At 40.1% G+C, this 24,089-nt stretch overlaps 1 protein-coding gene across 8 annotated transcripts in view; it reads left to right on the top strand.

Moving 5' to 3' along the window:
- esrrga (estrogen-related receptor gamma a) overlaps positions 1 to 24,089 on the top strand; it is a 153,851-nt gene that overhangs the window by 98,401 nt on the left and 31,361 nt on the right. For 6 of the 8 annotated variants that reach the window (XM_055011366.1, XM_055011371.1, XM_055011354.1 and 3 more), the window contains 3 exons: positions 2,042 to 2,466; positions 9,095 to 9,223; positions 21,785 to 21,895. In XM_055011366.1, the coding sequence (XP_054867341.1) occupies positions 2,042 to 2,466; positions 9,095 to 9,223; positions 21,785 to 21,895 (665 nt within the window). The remainder of the gene's footprint in view (positions 1 to 2,041; positions 2,467 to 9,094; positions 9,224 to 21,784; positions 21,896 to 24,089) is intronic. The other 2 variants (XM_023261330.3, XM_023261329.3) reach the window with 1 other exon arrangement.

The raw sequence follows: 24,089 nt of genomic DNA, 5'->3' as shown, positions 1-24,089 counted from the left end.
GGTACTCAGAGGGATTGACGATCGAAAGGAGGGGGCACAAAAGAGCATAAAGAGTGAAAAAGGAGAGATTAAATCATCACCATCACATCATCTACTTAAATGGGTCTACTCTCTTTTTTTCTGTCACCACTGTGTTTTCCCTCCCTCTGCTAGAACATGGACAGCCCTGTGTGATCTCTTTCCTTCTCATCACTCTTTCCCCATTTACATTTTTTTTCTTTTTTGCTTATTCCAGCAGCTTATATGCATCTCTTTCTTTCCTTCTGCATCCCTGACTCTCTCTGTCCCTTTTCACCATTTCTCCTCTTCCTTGATTTGTGTCCAAACCTTTCTCACAGTGTCCCTCTCATTCCAAACTAAGGGCCCACCTTAGCATCAGATAAATGGATTTATAGACATTGGTGAATACCACAAAGCCACGATTAATGGAGTCACTGAATTAGAAGAACCTGCAGGGAGGGGAGGGAAGAAGAGGTGGAGAGAATAAAATATATGATGGAAAGGGTGAAAAAGGCCAAAGTATTCTACACCATAAATGTCACATCACTTTATGAAAGGAAAAATTGACTCAAAAAAAAAAAAAAAAAAAAGCACAGCACTTTTGGGAAAGGAGTGTTTTTTGCCTCACGGTGCATTTGTAGGTTTGGTGAGAGGACGAGAGGAACAGCTTTGTCTCATCTTTCTGCACATCAAACACATTAAAGCTCTGCTGCACATTAAAAACCAAACAATTTGATCCAAAACTGTTATCAGTTGCCTATCATCAGTCATTGTAGCTCCTGCAACTCTTTTTCCTCTCATTTTGTCTGGCTTTTGCTTTAGCTGTCTGCCTGTCAGCCTATCTGTTTTCCTGTCTATATCCATTCTTCATTCCCCCACCCGAACAGCTCTCCATTCTCCGTCAAGGCACTGTCTGTGTTTTATGGGTCCCTGTAGAACGGGGATCTTTTACAGGCCGACTGGACTTTAGAAGCCCCTCGTTTAGCAGCATCCTGCCTTAATTAAAAACCCCTTTTGTGCTTTCTGCCTTTAACAATGAAAAGACAGAGAAGGGAGGGAGGGCAGGGTTAGAGGGACAGAGAGTAGTAATGCGTGGAGGAAGAGAAAGAGAGTGGGCAGAGATAGAGGAAGAGAGAGAGAGAGAGAGATGGCAGTGAAAAGGAAGTGATAGGGAGACAGGCAGATAGATAGTAAGGTAGACAAAGGGAAGGATGGGAAGATATGGACAGAGAGAAGATAGCTGTTAATTACAACTGCCATTAACAAGACACCAGTCAGCCTCCTTAGGGAGAGGAGGCAGGAAAGCAGGAGAGGAGCAAGGGAGAAAGGAAAGGAGGTAGAATGTAGGAAGGGAGAAGCAGAACAAGAGATGAGGAGAGGATGACAGTGATACTTTGGCAGTGATTACAGATTTACAATTCTTTGTTTGTATTTTTATACACCTAGTATTCTGCATTGTACGACTGCTACTAAGTTCTTCAATGGCATCTGTCACTGTGCTTGAATATGACCATGTATGAATCTGTCTTTGTGTGTATGGGCTGTCTTTGGGATGACTGAGCAGCAGCGGGGCTGCTTACTGATTACCTTCATGTAGAACAAGCTGCTATTGACTGGAGAGTGACGGATGACCTCGGCCCCGAGCATGTGAATGTGTTTGTGTGACTATGTGGTACTATAGATGCCTCTCTGCTACTCTCTTACTCATGGTTTCTTTAATAAATCACAATCTGTTTTTGAATTTGGGACTCTTTCTTTGCACACCTTTCTCAGTAATTTATCTGAGATGTAACTATGTGAAAGAGCAGAAGTCCAGCATAGAAAGTGACAGTGAGGAAACATGACAAGAAAATAAAGATTGCTATCAATAGACTTGATTAAACATTGTTTTACTGTACCTATCTGTCTCCTTCATTTGTCTCTTCTTACTCTGTATTACTTTTGGTTTAGTGTCTTTTCTTGATAAATATCCATCTTGCGAACACGTTATTGTAATGCTTTTCTTCCTCTTCTTCTATTTGTCCCTGTCTCACTTTCACAGGCTTCTCTGCAGAATGTCCAGTAAGGAGCGACACCTAGAATCCAATTGTCCGTCCTCTTATATAAAGACTGAGCCGTCTAGTCCTGCCTCCCTGACTGACAGTCTAAACCATCACTCCCCTGGTGGCTCCAGTGACGCCTCAGGCTCATATTCATCCACAATGAACGGCCACCCCAACGGCTTAGACTCCCCAAGTCTTTATGGCTCCAATGCAGGGCCCCTCGGACCTGCTGGTGGCCCTGGATCAAAGCGTTACGAGGACTGTTCATCAACTATTGGGGAAGATTCGCAAATTAAGTGCGAGTACATGTTGAATTCCATGCCCAAGAGGTTGTGTCTGGTGTGTGGGGACATTGCGTCAGGTTACCACTATGGCGTGGCATCCTGTGAGGCCTGCAAGGCCTTCTTCAAACGCACCATTCAAGGTTGGCTTCCATTTTTACTTGCTGTCTTCATTTATCTTTGTTTTTTGTCTGCATTTTTGTCTCTATGTCATGTCTCTCTAGCTCAATTTTGCCCTGAGCCTCTGTATCAGAACATGTGGACATCTGTGTTGTTTGAGATTGTTTTTGCTAAAAACTGTTACTTTAATTTATTCCAATTTTGCATTCATGAAGTTATGTTAGTACATTAAAAATACCATAGAGACGTCACAAGAATGCATTACGAGGTTGTTTCCAGAGGCACTAGGTCAGAGGTTAAAGGTAAGCTTAATCCTCTACATATTGAACTAAATAGGCTTCTTAGAAATGCGCAACATTTCAGACTAATCCTGCACATAGAGCACCTAAAACCTGTGTGTGGTGACATAAATATTTGTACTTTTTTTTCAATTTCAAATAAAATGCACAGACACATCGAAAGGCACTCACACATACATATACACCAGGGAATATGATGACAGCCCCAGGCCACATAGAAACCCAGATTTTTAAAAGGCATATGTCTTCTCCTCTGTCTAATAAGTGAGCCACCAGGACGCCCACACAGCCTATTTTTCTTTTTCTTTCACCATTTCTCTAACCATATTGCATGCACAGCCACACACTCACATATAGACATCCAGTCAACTTTCACACATCAGCCCTACTTTCAACTTCAACCTTGACCTCTTCTTCATAAACAGCAAAGAATAATTTACTGGTGGTATTTGCATTCCCTTCCCAGGTCGAGCTGCTTATGCTTCACAGTAAGAGTGTTAGCTATAAGCCTGTTGTCTAGCAGATAACGCAATGTTAAAGTAAGGTCAGAGGTCGTTTCTGGGGGTCAACAGTTCAGGTTAGGGGGTAGAGGAGAGAAGGGATAGAGCAATAATCCACATGATGAGAAGAGTACCAGGAATTAGGTTCAGTAATCCTTTGCTCACCTCTTGTTAGTCCTAGAAGTAGCCCAGGAAGTGCACAGGTATTTCAACTATGCTCTGCAGATTTTGAGGGTATTCAATTAATACTCAGCTCTTAGCTTGATCACCATTACATCCTTCATTTACCCTTGTACACACTGTATAGGTCAGTCTCACAACAAGTTTGCCATAAAGCAAGCCATTTAGTCAGCCATTTGTTCACTGGCCCATATAGTTCTACAACTAAGCTTCAGAACATGGAAAATAGTTGCAATATCAACAACATTGATGCATAACTGTGTGTTATTTTACAAATGTACCACAAAATTTACAGCTCAGTTGATGATTACTCTGAGTTTTATGATTTTCATATTTCATTACACATTAAGATGTCACTTTATATGAAACTAGCATGAAATGTAAATAATTTAGATTTAAGCTGATAGCATTTTAGAAAAAACAAACAACTCTTATAAAAGCAATAAAACCAACAGTGTGATAGTCTGGTATGGGTCAATCAGCCACTTTAACAAGACATCAATCTTTAAAAACAGATCTCAAATACATATACTTTTTGTTAAATAATATAAAAATATGTATAACTAAGTATTTACTAAAAACTGGCCAGTATAGGTTTTTCGTATAGTGCTTTTGTGTGCTACCAATCATTAATGGCAGCAATAAAGTGTATGTGACTAGAGGTTAACAAATGCACAGAAGACTAAGACATATTATATTGATATGATCAGTCCATTGTTGGTTTTGATATTTTAATGGTATTTGTCAACAATAACAAACATGTACAATCTCACCATAGGTTTGTTTCATAGGTCCATGAAACAATTTTAGGTCAGAAAGTCATTATATTTTATGTTAGGACCACCATGACACTTTTCAAATATTTAGAATAGTCAGTCAGCAAGTGATGAACCGTTGAAGACTTTTGATTTGAGTAATAATCTTTTCTGATTTGCTCAAATTTTTTATGTAAGTAGTTGGGCCGGCAGGACAGCCCTGTTGTCAGTTAGTCTGCCACTGCAATAACCAAGCTACCAGTCAGCCAGCCGGCCATCATCGATCCATTGAGTCAGTCAGTCAGTCAGTCATATCAGACAGGATTCATCTATCTGCCTTTCCATCCATCCACCTATCTGTCCCTGCTTTCTTTTGCCTCCGATAAGCAGCTTTCCCAGTAAAGCCCCAGAGACAGAGACAGACAGGAAAATGGGGAGGGGTAGGAAGTCTTACATTCACTAGATGGTCACCACTACCTAGAGATGACCTGTACGTGTTTATTTTGGGATGAGATCACGACACAGTGCAATCCTGACAAATAGATTGGAGAACACACATGCAGAGATAAAGGCAGAGGCCCGCACACACACACACAAACTCGTTGAGTCACATTCAAACATGGACCCCAACACACATGAATAGACTGTCACACACATGACCTTTTAATCATTCTGTGTATAGGTTTAACCCCTAATTCATCTGTCATAGCTGTGGTGTCAAATAGTTAACCAATTCCACATGCCTCATTTCATCTACACGGCTTGTTAAAGGTTACCTAGGTTAGGATACAGGTGCAGATTAAATACAATAGCCCAGAGAACATATAGATATGATGCTGTGTTGACAGTAGGGCCTTCTTTGAGTATGACCTTCAGTAGCTTTAAAACAAAACTCTGTCTCTCTGTCTGGTGTCTTCATTTTCAGGTGTATTTGTAATCCTTCCCTCTCCTGTTGTGGATATGTTGCACATGAGGAAAGTGAAAGTTGAAGGTCATGGATAAAGACATCGGAACAAATAGTCACAGGGTCATTGTCACGTAAGGTTGTGATGGAACATCAGTTTGGTGAGGAGATAAACAGTAGGCTGCATTGAAAATGAAGCCACTAGAGGAATACGCAGGGAAAAAAATACGCTAAAATGGATTTACCACTCAATTTAAAAAGACATCTTCATCCACGTATTATTGGCTTTGTTAACCAAATTATAGCCATTGTTGCGATACTTTTTATATCAAAGTTAACATGAAATTTGTAAATTTACACTTTTACAAGCTTCAGTGAATACAACTTAACACTTCAGTGTGAAAATCTACACTGAATCTAGAATCTTTAGAAAGAGACTTCAGTTTCTTTTGTCAATGTTGGTGATACCTTTCCACTGTTAATGTTTGTTTGGATGCAAACTGAGCATTCTTGGATCCACTGGAACAAATGGGTCATGATATTATCTTTGGCTATCACACACGGAAAACTCATCCCCAGACAGTGTGGATGTTGTGTGTCTGTGTGTGGGCTATGGGTGTGTGTGTGTGTGTGTGTGTGTGTTCATCCCAATGTAAATGGGTACAAGTTTATGTGCACGTCTGTGCACATATTCCTGTTTATGCGTGGTTGTGTGTTAGTGTGTGTATCCTGGCAGGAAAGCAGGGCCAGCCTCAGATGGGCAGCGGCAGACATATTGGTATGTTTCAACCCATTAGCCAATAAAACCGCAGGTAATCACCAAAAAAACACCTCCAGCTGGACAGGGAGGAGAGCATGGGGGAGGAGAGGAGAGGAGAGGAGAGGAGAGGAGAGGAGAGGAGAGGAGAGGAGAGGAGAGGAGAGGAGAGGAGAGGAGAGGAGAGGAGAGGAGAGGAGAGGAGAGGAGAGGAGAGGAGAGGAGAGGAGAGGAGAGGAGAGGAGAGGAGAGGAAAGGAGAGGAGAGGAGAGGAGAGGAGAAATGCAGGTGAACAATACGTTGAGACAAGGAATGCTAGAACGGGGAAAGAAGGGAAAGGGTGGACTGGGCACATGGATGTAGGAAGGAATTAGCGGAACGTGTGTGCTAGTGTGGTTGTGCATGTGTGTGTCGCTGCGTGGAGGAAGTGGCTCTGGCAGCTGCTGTTTCTGTGGCGTCAGTCCAGCGACACCTGACAACCTGCATCTATCACTCCCTTATTGAGAGAGGGGGATAAAGGGGAGTGAGGAGGAGGGTAAAGTATCGGAGAGGGAGGTACAGGGCGATGAAATTGAAAGAGAGAGGCAATAAGAGTTAAAAAGAAAGGTGGAGGAGAGCAAGAAAGAGGAAGATGGGAAAGGTAATAGTGATGTAGAGCAAAGAAATGACTGAAAGATACAGTGAAAATGAGTGATACTCAACAGAGAAGGAAATGTTTTAGAAAGTATAAACAAAACCCCCTGTTCCTAATGCCTTTAAGATTCCTGTATAAATAAACAAGTTCCACAATAGTAATAGAGTTTTAAATGTGCAAATACATAATTGCATGTTTACATAATTTGATGTAGAGTTATAGGAGGTATTATGAACTAAGAGCATACCATGTGTGGCAGTTACAGTGTGTTGGACTCAAATCTGGTTCAGATACTTTCTAGTTAAAACTGTCATGCGAAAAGCCATGGTACAAAGATTTAAAAAAAAAAATACATAGAAGAGGGGGTTAGAGTTATAGCATTTGGAGAGGAAAAAAGAGATGCAGCACAAAGAGGATGGAAGGCCAAAACATACTAACATTCATATTACACAGTCTGTACAATAGTGGTCAATTGTCATGCAGCAGGTGGACAAATGCACACATCTCAAAAGAGATTGCAGGGGATTTAAGGCCCTCATGTATCCCCCTCTTTCACACAAACACACACACATGCAAGCCCACCCGTTATACACAGGAGCCTCCCAGAACCTCTCTGGTCTATGCTCACTCCAGTGCACAATAAGACACATGAAGACAGAAATAAAGACGCACATGTGAAGAGAACTATGACATTCTGATACAAAACCCTTCTATTGTAATTCCTGCCCTATATAGGCACTCTGAAGCCCAACATTTGTGTCTGTGTCTGTGAACAGAAAGAGTGTACAGCAAGGTGACACATAGGTTACATATTTCTATATCATGCCTTGTGATATTTAGGACTGTTGTATGTATACCCAACACCTATGAAAATGTGTTATTAGACTGTAACTACACTTTACACAAATATTTAAGTATTTCAGTCCACTGCACTTGCAGATGGTAACTTTTTAGCTGTGGCACTGTTAACTGAAGTTTCACAAATGTTATTTCTGTCATGGGTGTCACTTTATTCAACAACTAATTGTAAAGGACATTATTATTATTGCCTGTTAACACCCACTTCCAGAATAGCACTCAGCATGTATCGCTCTCAACTTCTTTTTTTCTCCGTAAGGCTTAAACATGTTTAGGCTTAGGGGTACTAACCTTATAAGTGGGTCCTTGCTGCAGTTATCCATTTAGTGGGGTTTGTGTGAATAACAAAGCCTTTTACTGACTACCCATTAACCCATGCAGATTCCATGTCATTAGCACATTTAGCCTTACTGCCGAGTGAGTGTCTCTCTTAATTGCAGAATTAATCTGCTCCTCCTGTATCATCAGTATGTAAAGGTTGGGTATAAGCGAACTAGTCCCATCAGTACTGTCCATTAGACTGTAAGGGTTCCTTGAGCATTTAGCATGTTTAGCCTTTACTTTAACTAACAAGGCCAATTAATGGGTGTCTTGTTACCCATTAAGAAGTGTTTGTGCATTTAGCCTTTTTCCAAGCTAACTAGCCCCTTAATCAGCCCAGTAATGAGAAAACATCCTCTCCACAGCAGTAGTCAATAGTAATCACTGTTTACTCTGTTTCAGTGGGAGATGTATTGGCTTACTGGGGTACTGTAGTTGTCAGGTGGGCATGGGAGGAAGAGAAATGTTTTTTTTTCTTTGTTTCAAATGTGAACACAGCTCTTACTACTGATAAATAAACCTTTCTGAATATAGAAACAATGTGGAGAATTCTGTAACAGTCTTAACTGTTGCAACAAATCCATAAATGTGCTTTCCTCTGAACTCGGGGGAAGCAAATTACTAAGTGGAGGAAATGAGTAGAAATGGAGGAGAGTGAAGCTGAAAATGAGAAAACTAATAAAATTTTGGCATAAAATATAAAGGTTGAAAAATACAGAGGACAAAGGACATGGCATTATAGTAGTAGGAAGATATAACAAAAATGCTAAGTATGGTATGAAAAAAATGAGGAGAAAATTTAAGATGTTGAATTATTGATTCTATTAGTATAAATTAAATATCTTAGTTGGGAAGTAAATTACCCACAAAGAGAGAGGAAATAGTCAGACACTCTTTAATTGAAGGCAAAAGTGGTATTAGTCTCACACTTATGGCATTGTTTTTGTTGGCCAGAATTGTGAAGTTAATAGACTTACTTGAGTTAATAATCTTAGCCTCAGACCTGCATTTGACTCTTACCGCCTGTCCTCCACCTAGTCACGCAATCTCAGCTTTTACATGCATAGATACTCTATATTGTCATTTAACACTGGCAAATCGCTTTAATAGACTCATACACAAATACACTTTTATGTCTATTTTATGCATTGATGTAAAACTTAGTATAAAATGAGGGGCCAGTTAAATGTCAGAAGTCAAGATCAAGGTAGCCTAATCCATATTCATTCATTTATATTTTAACTGCATGCATTTTGTCTGTGATAATTAATCAGTCTGTGTTAAAATATACTGTAGTTATGTTTTTGTTCCTTTGTCTATGTTTATCAGGAGGTCCTTCACACTGCTGTCTATAACATGTTGTCTGACTGCCTTTCTGTGTATGTATTTATCTGAAATGAAACCTTTCTTTCTGTCTTCTTCCAACATGTCTACATGCCACAGGCAACATTGAATACAGCTGTCCAGCCACCAATGAGTGTGAGATCACCAAGAGGAGACGCAAGTCATGCCAGGCCTGCCGCTTCATGAAGTGTCTGACTGTGGGCATGCTGAGGGAGGGTAAGGGAAAAGGTCTCTTCCTTATCTTTCTCTGTTAACTATGCTACATGTGGCATTTTAAAGTCTATTAGATATACTTTACCTCACAGTAATTTTAAGTTAGTATTCTATCAACTCAGAACAGACCAGGGGCCTGTTGCTCAACCATGAATTAACATTTTATCTGGATTAAATTGATGGTGATTTTGTGTGATCCTGGATTTCTCAGTTCTTTGAAACAGTTGTTGGCCGTCTCAGCAACGTATCTTTAAGGTCAAATTTATTCAGGATTCCTCAGTGTAAACCAGATTAAATGGAATCATTTCAGGAAATCTGCCCAATCACTGAACCCTGCGCCATTTTTGCAGGAGAAGCTGATTGCAATTGGTGCATTGATGAATGGAAGAGCATTTTAGGTGGAGAGAAAATTGCCCAGTCTTCAATATCCTTCACCATACCCCGACTCATTAATTGTAGAGAGGTACTGCTTAAGTCAGGAGGGAACAATTCACACATGTAGCCCAATTTAGTAGCACCCCATAAACTGAACCAACTGGCAGAAGTGACGTTTCCTGTCACTGCCTCTGATACTGTAATATGATTTTATTTATTTTTCTTGTTTTTTTTTTGTTGAAAAACACATGATGAAAATTTCACTAAGCTTTACCAAATAGTAAAGTTTTAAGCTTAATCTTAAAAGTTGAGATGGTGTCTGTCTCCCGGACCCAAACTGGGAGCTGATTCCACAACAGAGGAGCTGATAATTGAAGGCTCTGCCTCCCGTGCTGCTTCTGGAAACTCTGGAACCAGAAGTACACCTGCAGTCTGAGAGCAAAGGGCTTTGTTAGGAAGATATCATACAATAACGTCTTTAAGATATGACGGAGCTTGGTCATTGAGAGTCTTATATGTCAGAAGCAGGATTTTAGATTCCATCCTAGATTTTACAGGGAGCCAATAAAGAGAAGCTAATATGGGAGAAATATGATCTCTGTTACTGGTTTCTGTCAGAACTCTGGCTGCAGCATTTTGTATCAGCTGGAGTTTTTTAAGAGAGCTACTGGGACATCCTGATAATAAGGAATTACAATAGTCCAATTCTCTTACATTACAGTAGCCTAGAAGTTATGAATGCATGGACTAGTTTCTCAGCATCACTCTGAGACAGGATGTTCCTGATTTTTACAATTACGTAGATGAAAAAAAGCCGTCCTACAAATTTGTTTTGTATGTATGTTGAGCAACATATTCTGATGAAGCTCATTTAATGTGTCTGCCCCTTTTGCCACCTTTCCTTTATTTTACAGTATTACCTTTGCTGTGAATCATCACACCAAATTCCTATAGCAGAAGCTCTTGCTCTGCTTCGGTAAAAATTTGAGGCCTTTTCTTTGTCTTCCCTCCAGTCATAGAGTTGTTGATCAAGGTTTCCATGCTCAATTACCATGAGAGCATGCAGTCATCTCAGATGATTGAATCCAGCTTTTTAAATTAAATTCTGAATAAGGTTCAAAGAACTGAACAAACCATATTAGCATAACCAGAACTAGCAGATCTTAGATCAGCTAGCTGATCTTGGATCTTATAAGCAACATACTGAGAATGGGCCCCTGGCCATTGCTGATGAGATATACAACTTTTATCAGCCTCAACACAGCATTTTGTAGCATGTCCTGAAGTGTTGTACACAAAGCTGTTAGTTCTACCTTAAGATTTATTAGTACAGGGACACACTGTACTGCTTCAGGAGGAAGGCTTTAAAGAAATATTTCTTAAGTTTGTGAAACTTAAACAAAATGTCACATGCCACAAAAGCATGCTAGCCATCTATCCAAACATAGTGTAATTGTTTTAAACTTTAAAATTTTAAAGTTTAAAAAACTTGGATTTTGATTTAAAGATGTCAGATTTATTCACAAATGCATGATAGTGAATTACTGATGCTGAACAATGCTACATGTAACATGTATTCGAAATTGTTAATAGTCTTCAACATATAGTATTTTGTGATTATTTCTTTTTGCATAGTGGGCCTCCTATTGCCTTCACACATCCATATCTTTGTACCACTTACAGTTTCATCTGCATGTGCGTTCACACCTGTGTTTCCCTTTGTTGTGCTTTTTCACTGTGTCATTTTACACTGATCCCTGTTCTTCCTTGCTTTTCCTCTGTACAAATACTTTTCTCATCCAAATACACGAGTTAGATACTGTTGAATACTTTATATGAGGTTGTGTACTCACACAAAGATCCACTTAGAGTCACTGGCTAAACCCTTGTTTTACATTACCCAAATGAGATGAAGATGGAAATCACAGAGGAACTGTGACACTCAGCAGTTGTTTAGTAATAAAGAGAGGTAAGAAAAAAAAAACCAAGAGATATTATCTGCCCCCACACCACTTTGATTAAATACACTCACTCTCTCATTTTCACACTCCCTCGTTGCCTTTTGCCTCTTTCTCTCCCTCTTGTCTGCCCACCTCTGACCTTTCTACTCCCACTGCACTTCTAGCGATGAAAGGAGGGAGAGGAGCGGCAAGGGATGAAGAGGAGGGCTGATAGAGAGAAAGAAGGGTAGAGGGAGGGGGAAGGTGGGAGAAACCTAGGGGAAGGGAGGGAGGCAGGGAGGGAGAAGAGATTGATTTATAGGAGCAGAGGAGAGGGACCAAGGGAGGATGAGAGGCAGGGGGAGGATGGTTGAATGAAGCAGAAAGTGTGTGAGAGAGAGAAAGGAGAAGAGAGGAGGGTCAAGGTTGTAATTGATGGGAGACCTGGCCTACGCCCCCTTCCTCACAGTGGTCAGGGAGCGTGCCTGGGCCGATGCCTGCCGGCCCTCCCTCCATCCATTCCTGTCTCCATCTCGCTCTACAGTTCTCCCACTCTGTATTATTGTACACTTTCTGATGCTTCTTTTATGTCTTTGATCCATCCATTGTGTTCGTCACTCGCTGTTCTCTGTATCCTGTCAGCACTGTAATGTCCCTGCCTGAAGCTATAATGGTGATAAAATTCAGCTTTTAATACAAATGTTTAATGGATTTACAACTTCACAAAATCGCATTTCTGAGGAAAAATATTACTTTTTAATTTATTAATTTCATCCACACAATCAAAAATAATAGCACATAATTTATGAACATAAAAATCTGACTTTACAAACATTGTGTTGCTTGCTAAAAAGATTATCTTGATTATGAATGAAGACCACACTAAAAACATTTAATAATGTATCACAAACAATATGCATCATGCCACTATTTCAGCTAAACTGGAGCTTGTTAGCATCTTCTACATTTTTTTTCTGTCAGTTTTGCAAACAGCAACAGAAATGCTGTTAAAGACAAGAACACTAACAAAACATTCCGAGTTTTAGAGTTCATAATTATCACTGTCAGAAATCCAAGTTTTACTTCTCTGGAAAATAATGTTAATCTCTGTTTCTCTTGCCTTCTCATTTTTCTTTTTTTTTTTTGTACACTCTCAAAAAGACACACACACACTTTCAAGAAGCTGCTGTCGTAGCATTTGTTCTCCCAGTTGATCCGACGTAGGCATAATCCATGTCTCATCTCCTGTTTTGTCTCACGTATGTGTATGTGGTCACAAACACACACATACTCGTGTAGTAGCATGTATTATTGGCAGCTCCAACAGTCTCACAGTTTACACAGCTTAGACTGCATCCTCCTACTTCACAAAAAAACCACATCACCCTTGTCTATAAAGTCACACAAGTTTATTTTTTATTTACAATAGAGTATCTCTACTAATAATTTACTATCATTACAATAGTTATAAATAGTCTTCTTACCTCAACTTTGTTTGTCAGTGAGAAGCTAGAGAGAAGACAAACATAAGCAGAGACACTGACAGGATCCTAACTTTTATTGACATCTTATTAAAAAAACAAAATCAATCCACTCATTTCATTTAGGAATGTGCAATATGTTTGCTGCCATATAGCTGAGGGACGTGTGTTTGTATGTTTGTGACCTGAGCAGGCAAACAAATAGCTGCCTTTTGTTGCCGCTACTGCCCGATCTACACACATATATCATGCACACACACGTTGGCTCACATATCTATATATCAACATGACAGTCCACAGCCACCCCATTTGTTGTGCAGGGTGTGAATTTAATACAGGGGGTCCCACTCTACATATGAATAAAGGTCATTTGGAAAATTGATACATACATTTTCTTATATTTCCTTTTTTTAAATTCTCTTCAATCCAAAGGAAATTTGAAATGGTCAACAGTTTTGTATAAAAGAGCTAAAGGTTTTCCTCACCTAAGTTTTATTCTGTTAAAGGCATTAGCTTATAATATATACTTAATTTTTATATTTAAAGAACTTGTACATTCTGTAAGTAGATACCAGATATCTCCTCAAATATCCCCTTAATTAATAATTCTGGAAATAGAACCTCAACTCAAAGTGATTAGAATCCATCAGTGTTAGATATAATTACTTGAAAATTCAATGAAAGGGCTTATCTGATCAGAAATCATACCCTTAGAGAATCAGAAGTAAATCAGTTTTGGATAACATTTTTTCTTGTGTCTAAAACATACAAAAAAAACTTACAATATCAAGAAACATTGTGCGAATCACTACATCTGTTTTGATATAGCAGTTTTCTGAAGAAAAGAAATTATGTATGAGTGTCTTGATTAGTCAGGTATTTTTGGATATCTTTTCTACATTTTACAGTGAACTAGTAATAACATACAGCTTTGTATAGACCAGCGTGTAGTATGACAAAGGACATTGTTACACTACCTGGCTGAGCATTTTATTACATTAAGCAATCAATCCTGCACGCACAAAAAACATTCATACAGGAACATTACCTGCTGTGTTTCGTGCTGGCCTACTGGGCGAAAGCATTGTTGCCACAGAATTGCATAGATGATAATGGTAAGTGGCTAGATCAGTTAGCATCAGGACTAACTGCGGTTGTCAGGGGCTAGCTCACGGGAGAAAGGTGAAGATAAAGTGGTAAGGGTGGAGGGTGGAGGAGGACATGTAGTAGTGTGTGTGTGTGTGTGTGTGTGTGTGTGTGTGTGTGTGTGTGTGTGTGTGTGTGTGTGTGGATGCTGTAGTTTACCCCTTAGGGCAAGATCTGCCTCAAATTAGCTTTGTCGCCCTGGGAGACAGAGAGGGTGAGATGAAGAGCAAGTGAGGCAGCAAGGAAGCGTGTGTGTGTGTGTGTGTGTGTGTGTGTGTGTGTGTGTGTGTGTGTGTGTGTGTGTGTGTGTGTGTGTGTGTGTGTGTGTGTGTGTGTGTGTGTGTGTGTGTGTGTGTGTGTGTGTGTGTGTGTGATGGAGAAAGAAGGGAGAACAAGAGGCCAAGGGGTCAGTAAACCAACTCAGAGTGGGGCTCTTGTTCTCTTAAACACACACCTAGTCGTGTGAATACACCCACACACAGTCGTGTCCAGCTGGAATATAGGATTTTTCTCACCCACCACTGTGAGGGGGAGAGGAGTAAACGAGCAGGGGATAAACTGAAGGCAGGAACAAACACGGGGTGCACACCCACCAATATGTAGCAGCTAATTTCTGGAGCAAGACAATTAAAAAGCCTGATTATATTATGAGAACTACCCCTCTGGCAATGGCTGTCTGTCCATTTTTAATGAGGTCATAATGATGCGTCAGCTGAAGACCAAAAGGTCACAGGGGCGGGACTTAAATCTGCCTAGAGAGAGGGAAATGGAGAGTGAGAGAACAAGAGTATAATTGCAGGTAAAAAATGAGATGAAATATAACAAAAATGGAGAGACATTTTTATGAAATGCCAACTTCAGAGGGAGTTTTCATTTCACTTTTATGACAATTTAAAAATCCATAAACAAGCAATGGCAATAACGCTGTAGCTGTCAGTTATTTCCATCCACGCACACATGGCAAGGCAAAGACAGACATAATACATTCAACATCAGCAGTAATGAGTAGAATTGTCATGGACAGAATACAAAACACAGATCAGACATTTGAAGGAAAGGCTTTGGCACAGACACCCAATCCAGGAGCCAACAATATTTAGCAGGCGTGTATACTGTACATATGCTCATACTGACAGATTTGCTCCCTTACAGCAGCGACTTTGATGATGGCACGTCTGATGAATCATGGTTAAACAGACAGAATGTGCTGAATCCAAAACCAAAGCTTCCATCTCTATAATGTCATAAACGGCCAGCTGGATTCAGATGGTAGACGACTAGAGGGACAAGTCCACGGACTGCAAATATAATCCTTGGCACAACGCCCCACACATGCACATATACACACACACATTAACAGCTAGTGCCAACTTTGGCCATGCTCCCCACGGCCTCTAAGACCTAATGAGTGAGATCGGGTGGAAGGCCCCAGTCTGTGTGAGTGTTGCTGCTTGTGTGTGTGTGTGTGTGTGTGTGTGTGTGTGTGTGTGTATGTGTGTGTGTATACAGCTGGTAGTGTGCATCATAACTCTCCTCACAGCTCAACAATCTTGACTGCTGCTATCCAATCTCATTGCTCCACACACATGCAGTCATAGACACAAATGAGAAGGAACAAGCAGTTTGGGGGTTCAACAGATAGAATGAGAAAACAAGAAGAAGGAGGGAAAAGAATGAAAGTAGAGGATGACTGGAGGAGGAGAGAGGGTGGGTGATGGAGAGAGAGGGGAGGAGACAAGAGGAGAGGGGAAACAAAGGAGGGGAGCGCCAGACAACTGGTGGCGTCTGGTGTTCCCCCATGGGAAACTTGTAGCTAAATCTGGCCCTGTAGCGTCTGTCCTGCATGAGTCTGTGTGAGTGTTTGTGTGTGCGAGTGGCATCTGGTTGCATCCCAGCTAGAAAGGAGCGATAATGGAAACGGTGTGACGAGAGATCTGCCTAAGTGGCCCACTCACTTTCACCTACACTTTCTTTTGGAGGGGGAGAGGAGAGGAGAGGAAATGTATCAGGTAGAAACTGCATCTCGATACTGAAGTACATGAATTGAAGAGGATGGAGTGAGAGATTGCGATTTTAGTATTTAACTGTCTGGAAATAGCCATTTGTTCAACAGAAGACAGAATTTAGTGACTGATTATTTGTGATTGTTAGACTGTTAAAATGTTTCAAGAAGGTATTATTGGCCTTCTGTTAGTTTGGTTGTGGTAAGTAATACATTAACACAGCCTTACAAGCAAAAAAGCCAACAAAAAAAGACCTTACTTGGTCTCACACACACACACACACACACACTCATAAATTCACACACCAGTGACAGCCACCTGTCCGCTGCCTCAGGCAGTATTGTTCTGATCTGTTCTGGTCTAAACAAACGCTACTGCATGACACAACACACACATTCTTCCTAACACTCCCTCAATACACCTTTCATGCTCCCTTTATAATTCTTTCTTAAAGCTGCATGTTATTTTATTCATTTTAAGTTTAAAGACCATAAAAGACAAAGGAAGAATCTTGACTTGGACACAAATGTGATTTCTTTACATCGTAAACTAGCCAGCAGCGCATATCTCTGCAGAGCATACGTACCAATGACACACCCCTCTGGTGTAGTTACTTTCATTGATTCTGTTGGAAGCATAGTGTTGTGGCATTCGCTTCACGTATAGTCAGCATACATTGCATGTTTACTGTAGCAACAGTGGTGGGGGTTTAGGCTTTAACTCGTCTCGCATAGCTAGACAGTGCCGTGTCAATGGGTTTCTGTAAACCAGTCATTTTCAGTAGTACACCCAGGATGCAGTGATGATGCCCCTGCAACAAAATGACAGGGAATATTTGCTGGGGAATGAGCACTTTCATCTAAATGGATAAAAAAACAAGAAAATCTTCAAAACTTTTCATTTTCAGCATATAGGTCGCTGCTTGGAGATTGTTGCTGTTTCCTGTAGTAAAGATGATTTTGAAAACAGCAACATGTAGATAATAGGAGGATGTGTTGAGTCAGATTCAGCTTAAATCAAGACTTAATTTTTTCCCACAGTGTGACTATGTATACAGGTTTATGTCCACACAACGTGAGTAATACAAGTATAAGACAGACACACACACTAGACTTAAATAGGGCTGTTGTCTTGCCCAATCTACTCACCCATCAGTTCTTAAACCCACATAGGAAAACCTTCAATGTTATTACATCAACACTGCGGTTTAACACAGGAAAATACACACACGCACAGAAACACAGTGTGTAAAACTGGTTTAAAGTAGAAGAAAGACTCCAACCTTGTTACAATTTTTAAAAAGTACCCCTTCCTTTTCCAGTCTCCGGCAGCTTCTTTCTGCCTTTTTGAATGCTCTCTTCGTCTTGTGCATATTTTCTCATCCGTCTTTCTCTTTGCTGCAATCAACCAAAATCCATCCATTTTGTTTGTCTACATACTCCTTTCCCCTCTCTGTCTCGCACCCTTCCCTCCTTTTCTTTCTCGCATTCTCTCTTATCATATCTTTGACCATCAGAAATCAATCCACGTTGTGTTTCTCCTTCCATCCTCTTCTCTCTTTTCCGCTCTCCTGTGTCTTTCTCTTGGATGCGCACTTAGGTGTCAAAGGCATTTCACTCGCAATCCTTCAACTGTTCAAGAACACACACACACACACAAGTACGCTGACACAGAGCGACGCCAGTGCGGTGTAAAAATCTATGCTGATGTGATCAGTGCAGATCGTGCTATTGACACACAGCAATATTCCCACGATAGGACTGATTCACCTTCATCACTGTCACAGAGTTTCTGTGTGTGTATGTGGCTCACCGTGGGTATACAGCATGTAACCAAAGTGGTACAACATATAGGTAAAAGAAACAGTTGTGCTACTTAAAACATTTGAAAGAGTGTAAGCGTAATTGAGCAAAGGTAGCACACTAAAGTGTGCTGTTAGATGACTTACAGTAATTAAAGCTGGACAAGGCATATAACCTCTGTGGATTTTTTCCCCTTTAATGGATCCTTCCTTTTCTCTCATTGTTCTTTCCCTATCTTACCTTTTATTAGTCCTTATGCCATCATTCTTGTTCTCTCTCATTTCATTTTTCTCCTTCTCCTTTCTTCTTTTGTTTACTAGGCCATCCATAACTCACCTCTCCCTTTCTCCTCTTATTTCACATCCTGTGCTCTACTCTTCCCTCATCTGTTCTTTTTTCTACACTTTCTTTTATCATAGTTTTCTATTAATGCTTTTTAGCATTTTTTCTAAATTTTATTTCTTTTCATGTGCCTTTTTATTCCATTTTTTACCCATTTCCCGTGTCAATTATTCTGTTCTTCTCTTGCTTTTTCTTTTTTTTATCTTTACGTTTTATTTCTTATGATCCTCACATGTATTTTCTACCTGCCCCTTTGCCTCTTTTCTATGTTCTCCTCTCCTCTCCTCCGCTTATTCCTTTCCTTCTCTCCCCTCTTGCCCATTCTTTATGATTTGAAGGCTCATTTGTTAAGAGGAGGTAGTGCACTCTCACTCTCCACCTAGCTTCCTCCTGTCTCTTTTTTGTGGGCTTTGGAAATATAATTTTCAATTTTTAATTTGATTCATTTAGATTTGATCATTAATCAGTGCTGAGAGAGAGTTAATTTGGTGGAAAATAGATGAGGTAGTTAGAGAGGGTTTTTTATGAAGTGAGCTCAGCACAGCACTGGGTCTTTTAGGTATATGGGATAGAGAGAAAAATTGAGAGACTGCATGTAAGAGTTTGTGTGTGGTAGAGGAAAAAGCCTCACTGAAACGGAAAGCAGTGTGTATTTGAGAGAACATGTGTATATTTGTGGTTTTTCACACAACAGTCTGCATCTTAATGATTACCATCTGCAGAATCCTTTAATCCAATAAATCATTATTGCTTTCATTTTTATAAATAAACAAAATTGAAGCTGAGAAGGCTGGAAGACGAGAGAATCTCCTCTGCTGCTTTATGTCGCAGTTGCTGAGAGGGGGTTTCTTTTTGGACATTGCAAACAACACTAAAGATCACAGAACTACTGGTAGCCTCAGCCAGTAAAGGACCGAAAATTAAGAATGTTAGGAAGACCAAGAATACTCATCTTCTTCACAATAGAGTGCAATACAGAAATTCTATTGATCAATGTCAGTGTTTACACCAAAATAACAATTTAATTTGACTGTAATACAATTACACTGACAAAAAAATACATTTAAGTAAGTTCACTTGAACTAAAAGTTTATTGGAGATTCAATGTGAGCTCAAATTTTCAGCTTTGATTGACAGTAACCAAAATGAAAGAAGACCTGCTGGAACTAAATAAAGAGTAAAATATATATTGGGTTACCTTTTGAACACTCAGCTGCATTTTCTCCTATGATTCTGGTCAGTATTTTTGTTCCAGAGTCCAACTAAATTCATTATTGCCAACAACAGTGTCTAGACACAAATTAATATAGTGTACCTTTTTGGTCGGGTTACTACCCTTGTCAAGGAAAGCAGTAACTAAGAGCAAGAGTGCTCTGCAAGCAGCCAACACTTGCATTGCTTCAGTTTAACTGCTCCCTTGAGTAACATTATGGTCAGCACTGTTTTCTTCTGTTTTGATATCATACTGCCTTCTAAAATTAATTGCCAGACTGGTGTTGTCACTAGTGTATTTTATGGTGCCTTGCATGTTTTGCAGCTTTTTAGTTTGAGTAGTTTTCCTAATATCAAGGTAGGTATGTGATTGGACTTGGCAGAAAATACAGTTGTGTCATAAATAGACACACATGTGCACTAATAATGCCACAGTATAGACATGAAAACCAGAGATGTAGTCCCTGAATCCCACCTTGAGGATTTCTCACTGAATTTGATTTCGATCTGCTTTTTTCAACACAATATGTGTAGCCATATTGCCAGTAACTGGATTTGTAAACTTTAGGCTTTATCACCTTGCCTGCACATGTTTGTTAACTCTTTTTATTTTTTTCATGCAGTGTTTATTTATCCTAACACCTACCTTTTCACTCACAGCCCCTGTCCTCTCACTCTGTATGTCTAGTTCTGCTTTCTTGTCTTTTTCACTCTTTTCTTCTGACCAACCACTGAGACAGGTAGTGACTGAGCAAGCTGTTTGTTGGGGCTTACCAAAACGTGCACGTTGGGATGTGGGTTAGACAGTGTGTGAATGTGCACATGAAAGAAAAAACGAAGAGCGGGTGTGTGAGCGAGTTTGTACCCCCTGGTGTTAAGAGTCTCTTGACCGTTTGCTGACACTGCCCCCCAACTGTACCTGAAGTGTCAGTCCTTCTGTCTACCTATCTTTTTCCTAAGCACTCGCACACACACAGATGCATGTCATGTCCAGTTCACTGGTCTGAAAGCTGCCTGAGCAAGTAAGAATTTTCTAAATGACTAGTTTCCACTGAAAACACACGTATAATGATACCAATGCAAGATGTTTTGAATTAAAGTGGTCACCAGAATATACACAATATTCAAAACACAAAAACAGAAGAACATATTTCCTTAAACTGCTTTTAATTTCAGAGTAATGCACAAACATGCTCCCTGACATTTTATTTCTTTGCTGCCAATGGAAGTTTTTCTGTTAAATCTTTTAGGTGTGTTGTCTTGAATGTTGTCAGCATATTTTTCAGAGGATTTAGATCTCTGAGTGAGCAAATCTTTCTTGCTTTCACGGTGTTACTACTCCCCTCTCCATCTTTTCCTTTCTCTCTGTAGACCTAAAATAAATCCTCACTGTTTTAAATGCACTTTGTGTCATATAACCTTTCAAATCTGCTTCGCTGTTTGAATATAAAATACTGTACAGACACTGCATTAATATTAGTTTTAGTCATATTAGGTCACTTGAAACATTTCAGATTGTTTCAGGAATAATGCTTTGCATACTGTTGGTTAAACTAACAACGTTAAGATTGATCTGCAGCTGTCTGAGATTTTTTCAGGGACGTATTAGCCAACTTTGCTTCTCTTCCGCAAGTTATTCATTAATTGGGCAATGCGAAACTAGCTAAGAGTTAGTTCTGAAACATTTTACAGCCCCAGCCGTCTACTCTTGTCTCTTCTACCCTCCTCTCCTTCTCTTCTCTTCTCCTCCTCCAGGGTACATGACACCTCTGTCTTCCTTATCCATCTTTAAGTGGTAACCACGGTAACATCCAATCCCCTGAGAGATAGGCCTAATTAAATTAGGACTCCTTTATGTCAATTAATTAACAGAGAGGGAGACAGCAATAGTGAGACTGAGATTGGGCAAGAGACAGTAAAAGAGTCAGAAAGCCAGAGAGACAAAGTGAGAGAGAGAGAGCCCTTCTGCTTAAAAGGCATCGCTATAAACTTGTCTAGCTCCAGAATAAAAGAATCAAAGGAGTTTAGCAGGTTAAACAGTCACATAAAAGTGATAAACAAGTGCACAACGCACACATACATACTCATATGTCATGTTCCTTCGTTCCACACTCCTCATTCTTCCCCCTCCTTCATTTAATTCCTGCTGTGCTTTTCTTGCATACTCACAGATTTGTTATTTTTCTTGTATTCTTAAGTAGTCGAAGTCTGTCTTTGTTTTTATGTCATGCACACTTTATTGATATACACCTCTTCTCTCTGTCATTTCTTGCAGGTGTTCGTCTGGACAGGGTTCGTGGTGGAAGACAGAAGTATAAACGCCGGATAGATGCAGACAACAGCCCATACCTGAACCCACAGCTGGCTCTGCCCCCTAAGAAGCCATGTAAGAACCCACACAGACACATCAATAAAATAAACAAGCTCTGACCACCATCAGTATGTAAAATAGTGTTTTTTCCTACAAGGTTAATCTGTAATTCTCAAGGGCAGGAGTGTGCACATGGTTCTCAGTTTACTGTAAGTCATAGTCTACAAATTGTTGTGCAGCAACATCTGAAATTGTGTGTAGAAGAAACAACAAAGAGCATACAATAGACAACGAACAAGGGAAATCCTAAGCAAAATATTCAGATTCAGCCACATTGTGTCACTATGTACAAGCAGCATTCCTGGAATAACCAGGACTTATTGTTTAGAGACCAGATGTACAAGGAACTGCTTTTCTGTAATGCAGACAGTTGGACAGTAAAAACATTTCAACAAACAGAGACACATAAACAGACACGGTGGTAGTGAGAAGCCCATCTGTTTGAGACCATGTTTATTTCCCTGTTTCTACTGCTACCAGTTTGGGATCATAACATTTTATATGTGTAATATTTCACCATAAAGATATTCATTTAGCTCTGACTGGATTGGTCTTGTTTTTTTTGAAGAATTAAACCATACCCAAAGCCTGATGATTAAAAAATTAACAAGGGAGAGAATGAGTGAGAGCGACAGAGAGACAGGTAGTGACAGAGAGGAAGAGAGACTATCCCTAAACGAGAGGGTTTCTCAAATCGAGAGAAGAGGGGAGGGTGTGAGAGAGGAAGGGAGGGAAACCAGCCAGAACCCTAATCCGGATTAAATCCAATCTGGCAACCACATCAAACTAGAGTTAGCTCTCTAGCTAACCGTCCGCTTGCATACACACACACACACATGCAGTGCAGATTGAGCAGTGTTTAGCAGCTTGGTCCCCAAAGCCCATTTTGCTTAAAGCTGGAGCATATTCTGCTCTAGGCCAATATGCTGAATGGCTGCACGACAGCTTACTGGGACTTTTGCACTACTAATCATTGAAATGATGGGATAATGTGAATGTGTATACTATGTGTGTGCAGTTATAATGTATTTGGAAGCATGCTCAAAGCATGTGTGCGCTTCAACTAACTGAATGTCTTCACTAGCATGCAACAGACCAATTTTTCCTAAACAGTTTAAATTATATTTACCTCTTAAGTTCTGTTATTATTCTTATCAAGCGCTAATTTTGGAATACAAGACCAAATAGTCATTCAGTTTGTACTGCCTACCAATTCCTTTATACGTCTATGAGCATAAATGTGTCCCTGACCAAAAAACAAACCTACACTTGAAAAACCAAAAATATAGGATAGATATAGACTTCTACATCTCTCTTGTTCTGTCTCTCTCACACGAAGTCAATAGACACACAAAATCTTTCTGTCCCTGTGTCTCTCTCACAGATACACTCACACAGCCTATCTATCTGTAGCCCAATCCCTAGCCTCAGCGTCCCCATTGATTGTGTGAGAACAGAACAATAGCCCAGGGTTTGGAAATGGGCTTCCATTGATTCTAATTAGGGAAACATTAAATAAGATTTACCCACAGATACTGCTGTGTGACTCAGATTGGCTGGGCTCAAATAACCATGGAGCAGGACGATGTGTGTGTGTGGATGCATATATATATATACAGTGTACATATACATATAAATATAAGTGCACACACACACATGCACCCTTGTGTGCGTGTGTGTCTGTGTAAGAGAATTGGGGGTGGTGGACAGTGTTAGATCAATACACAACTCATCCCCACCACTCTGTTTCACTCTCTCTTGCTGTTTATCTCTATCTAGCTGTCGCTTGCTGGACTCTTCCTGTCTGTCTTTTACAATCTGTCCATGGCTCTATTTCTACCTGTCTGTCTTCCTCCGTTTTTTCATTGCTAATCTCTCTCTCGCGCGCGCTTTCTCTATCTTTCACTCCGCTCTTCTGTCCTTTGCTATTATTCCCATGCTTGATTAGTCAGTGGATTAATTTGGAAGCAGGGTATCAGTCTGTTACTAATGGGCCATAGAGGTCTCATCACCACATGTCACCATTACCAGCTGAGCTGTTTGGCTTTCAGTATTATCTTTCTCTCCTGTATGTATCAGTGAAGCTTCTTAAGGCTGTGACACAAAAGACAACATTTTGGGCAATCTGGATCACTGGCAGTAATCGTCTTTAATCACACCTTGGAGCATCCTCTAGCTGGAATACTTCAATAATTGTTTGATATTTTGA

The sequence above is a fragment of the Amphiprion ocellaris genome, chromosome 1 (assembly GCF_022539595.1).
Source record: "Amphiprion ocellaris isolate individual 3 ecotype Okinawa chromosome 1, ASM2253959v1, whole genome shotgun sequence".
NCBI classification, from domain to species: Eukaryota; Metazoa; Chordata; class Actinopteri; family Pomacentridae; genus Amphiprion; species Amphiprion ocellaris.
The sequence above is the reverse complement of the archived record's forward strand: the minus strand, read 5'-3'. Positions and strand labels throughout refer to the sequence as shown.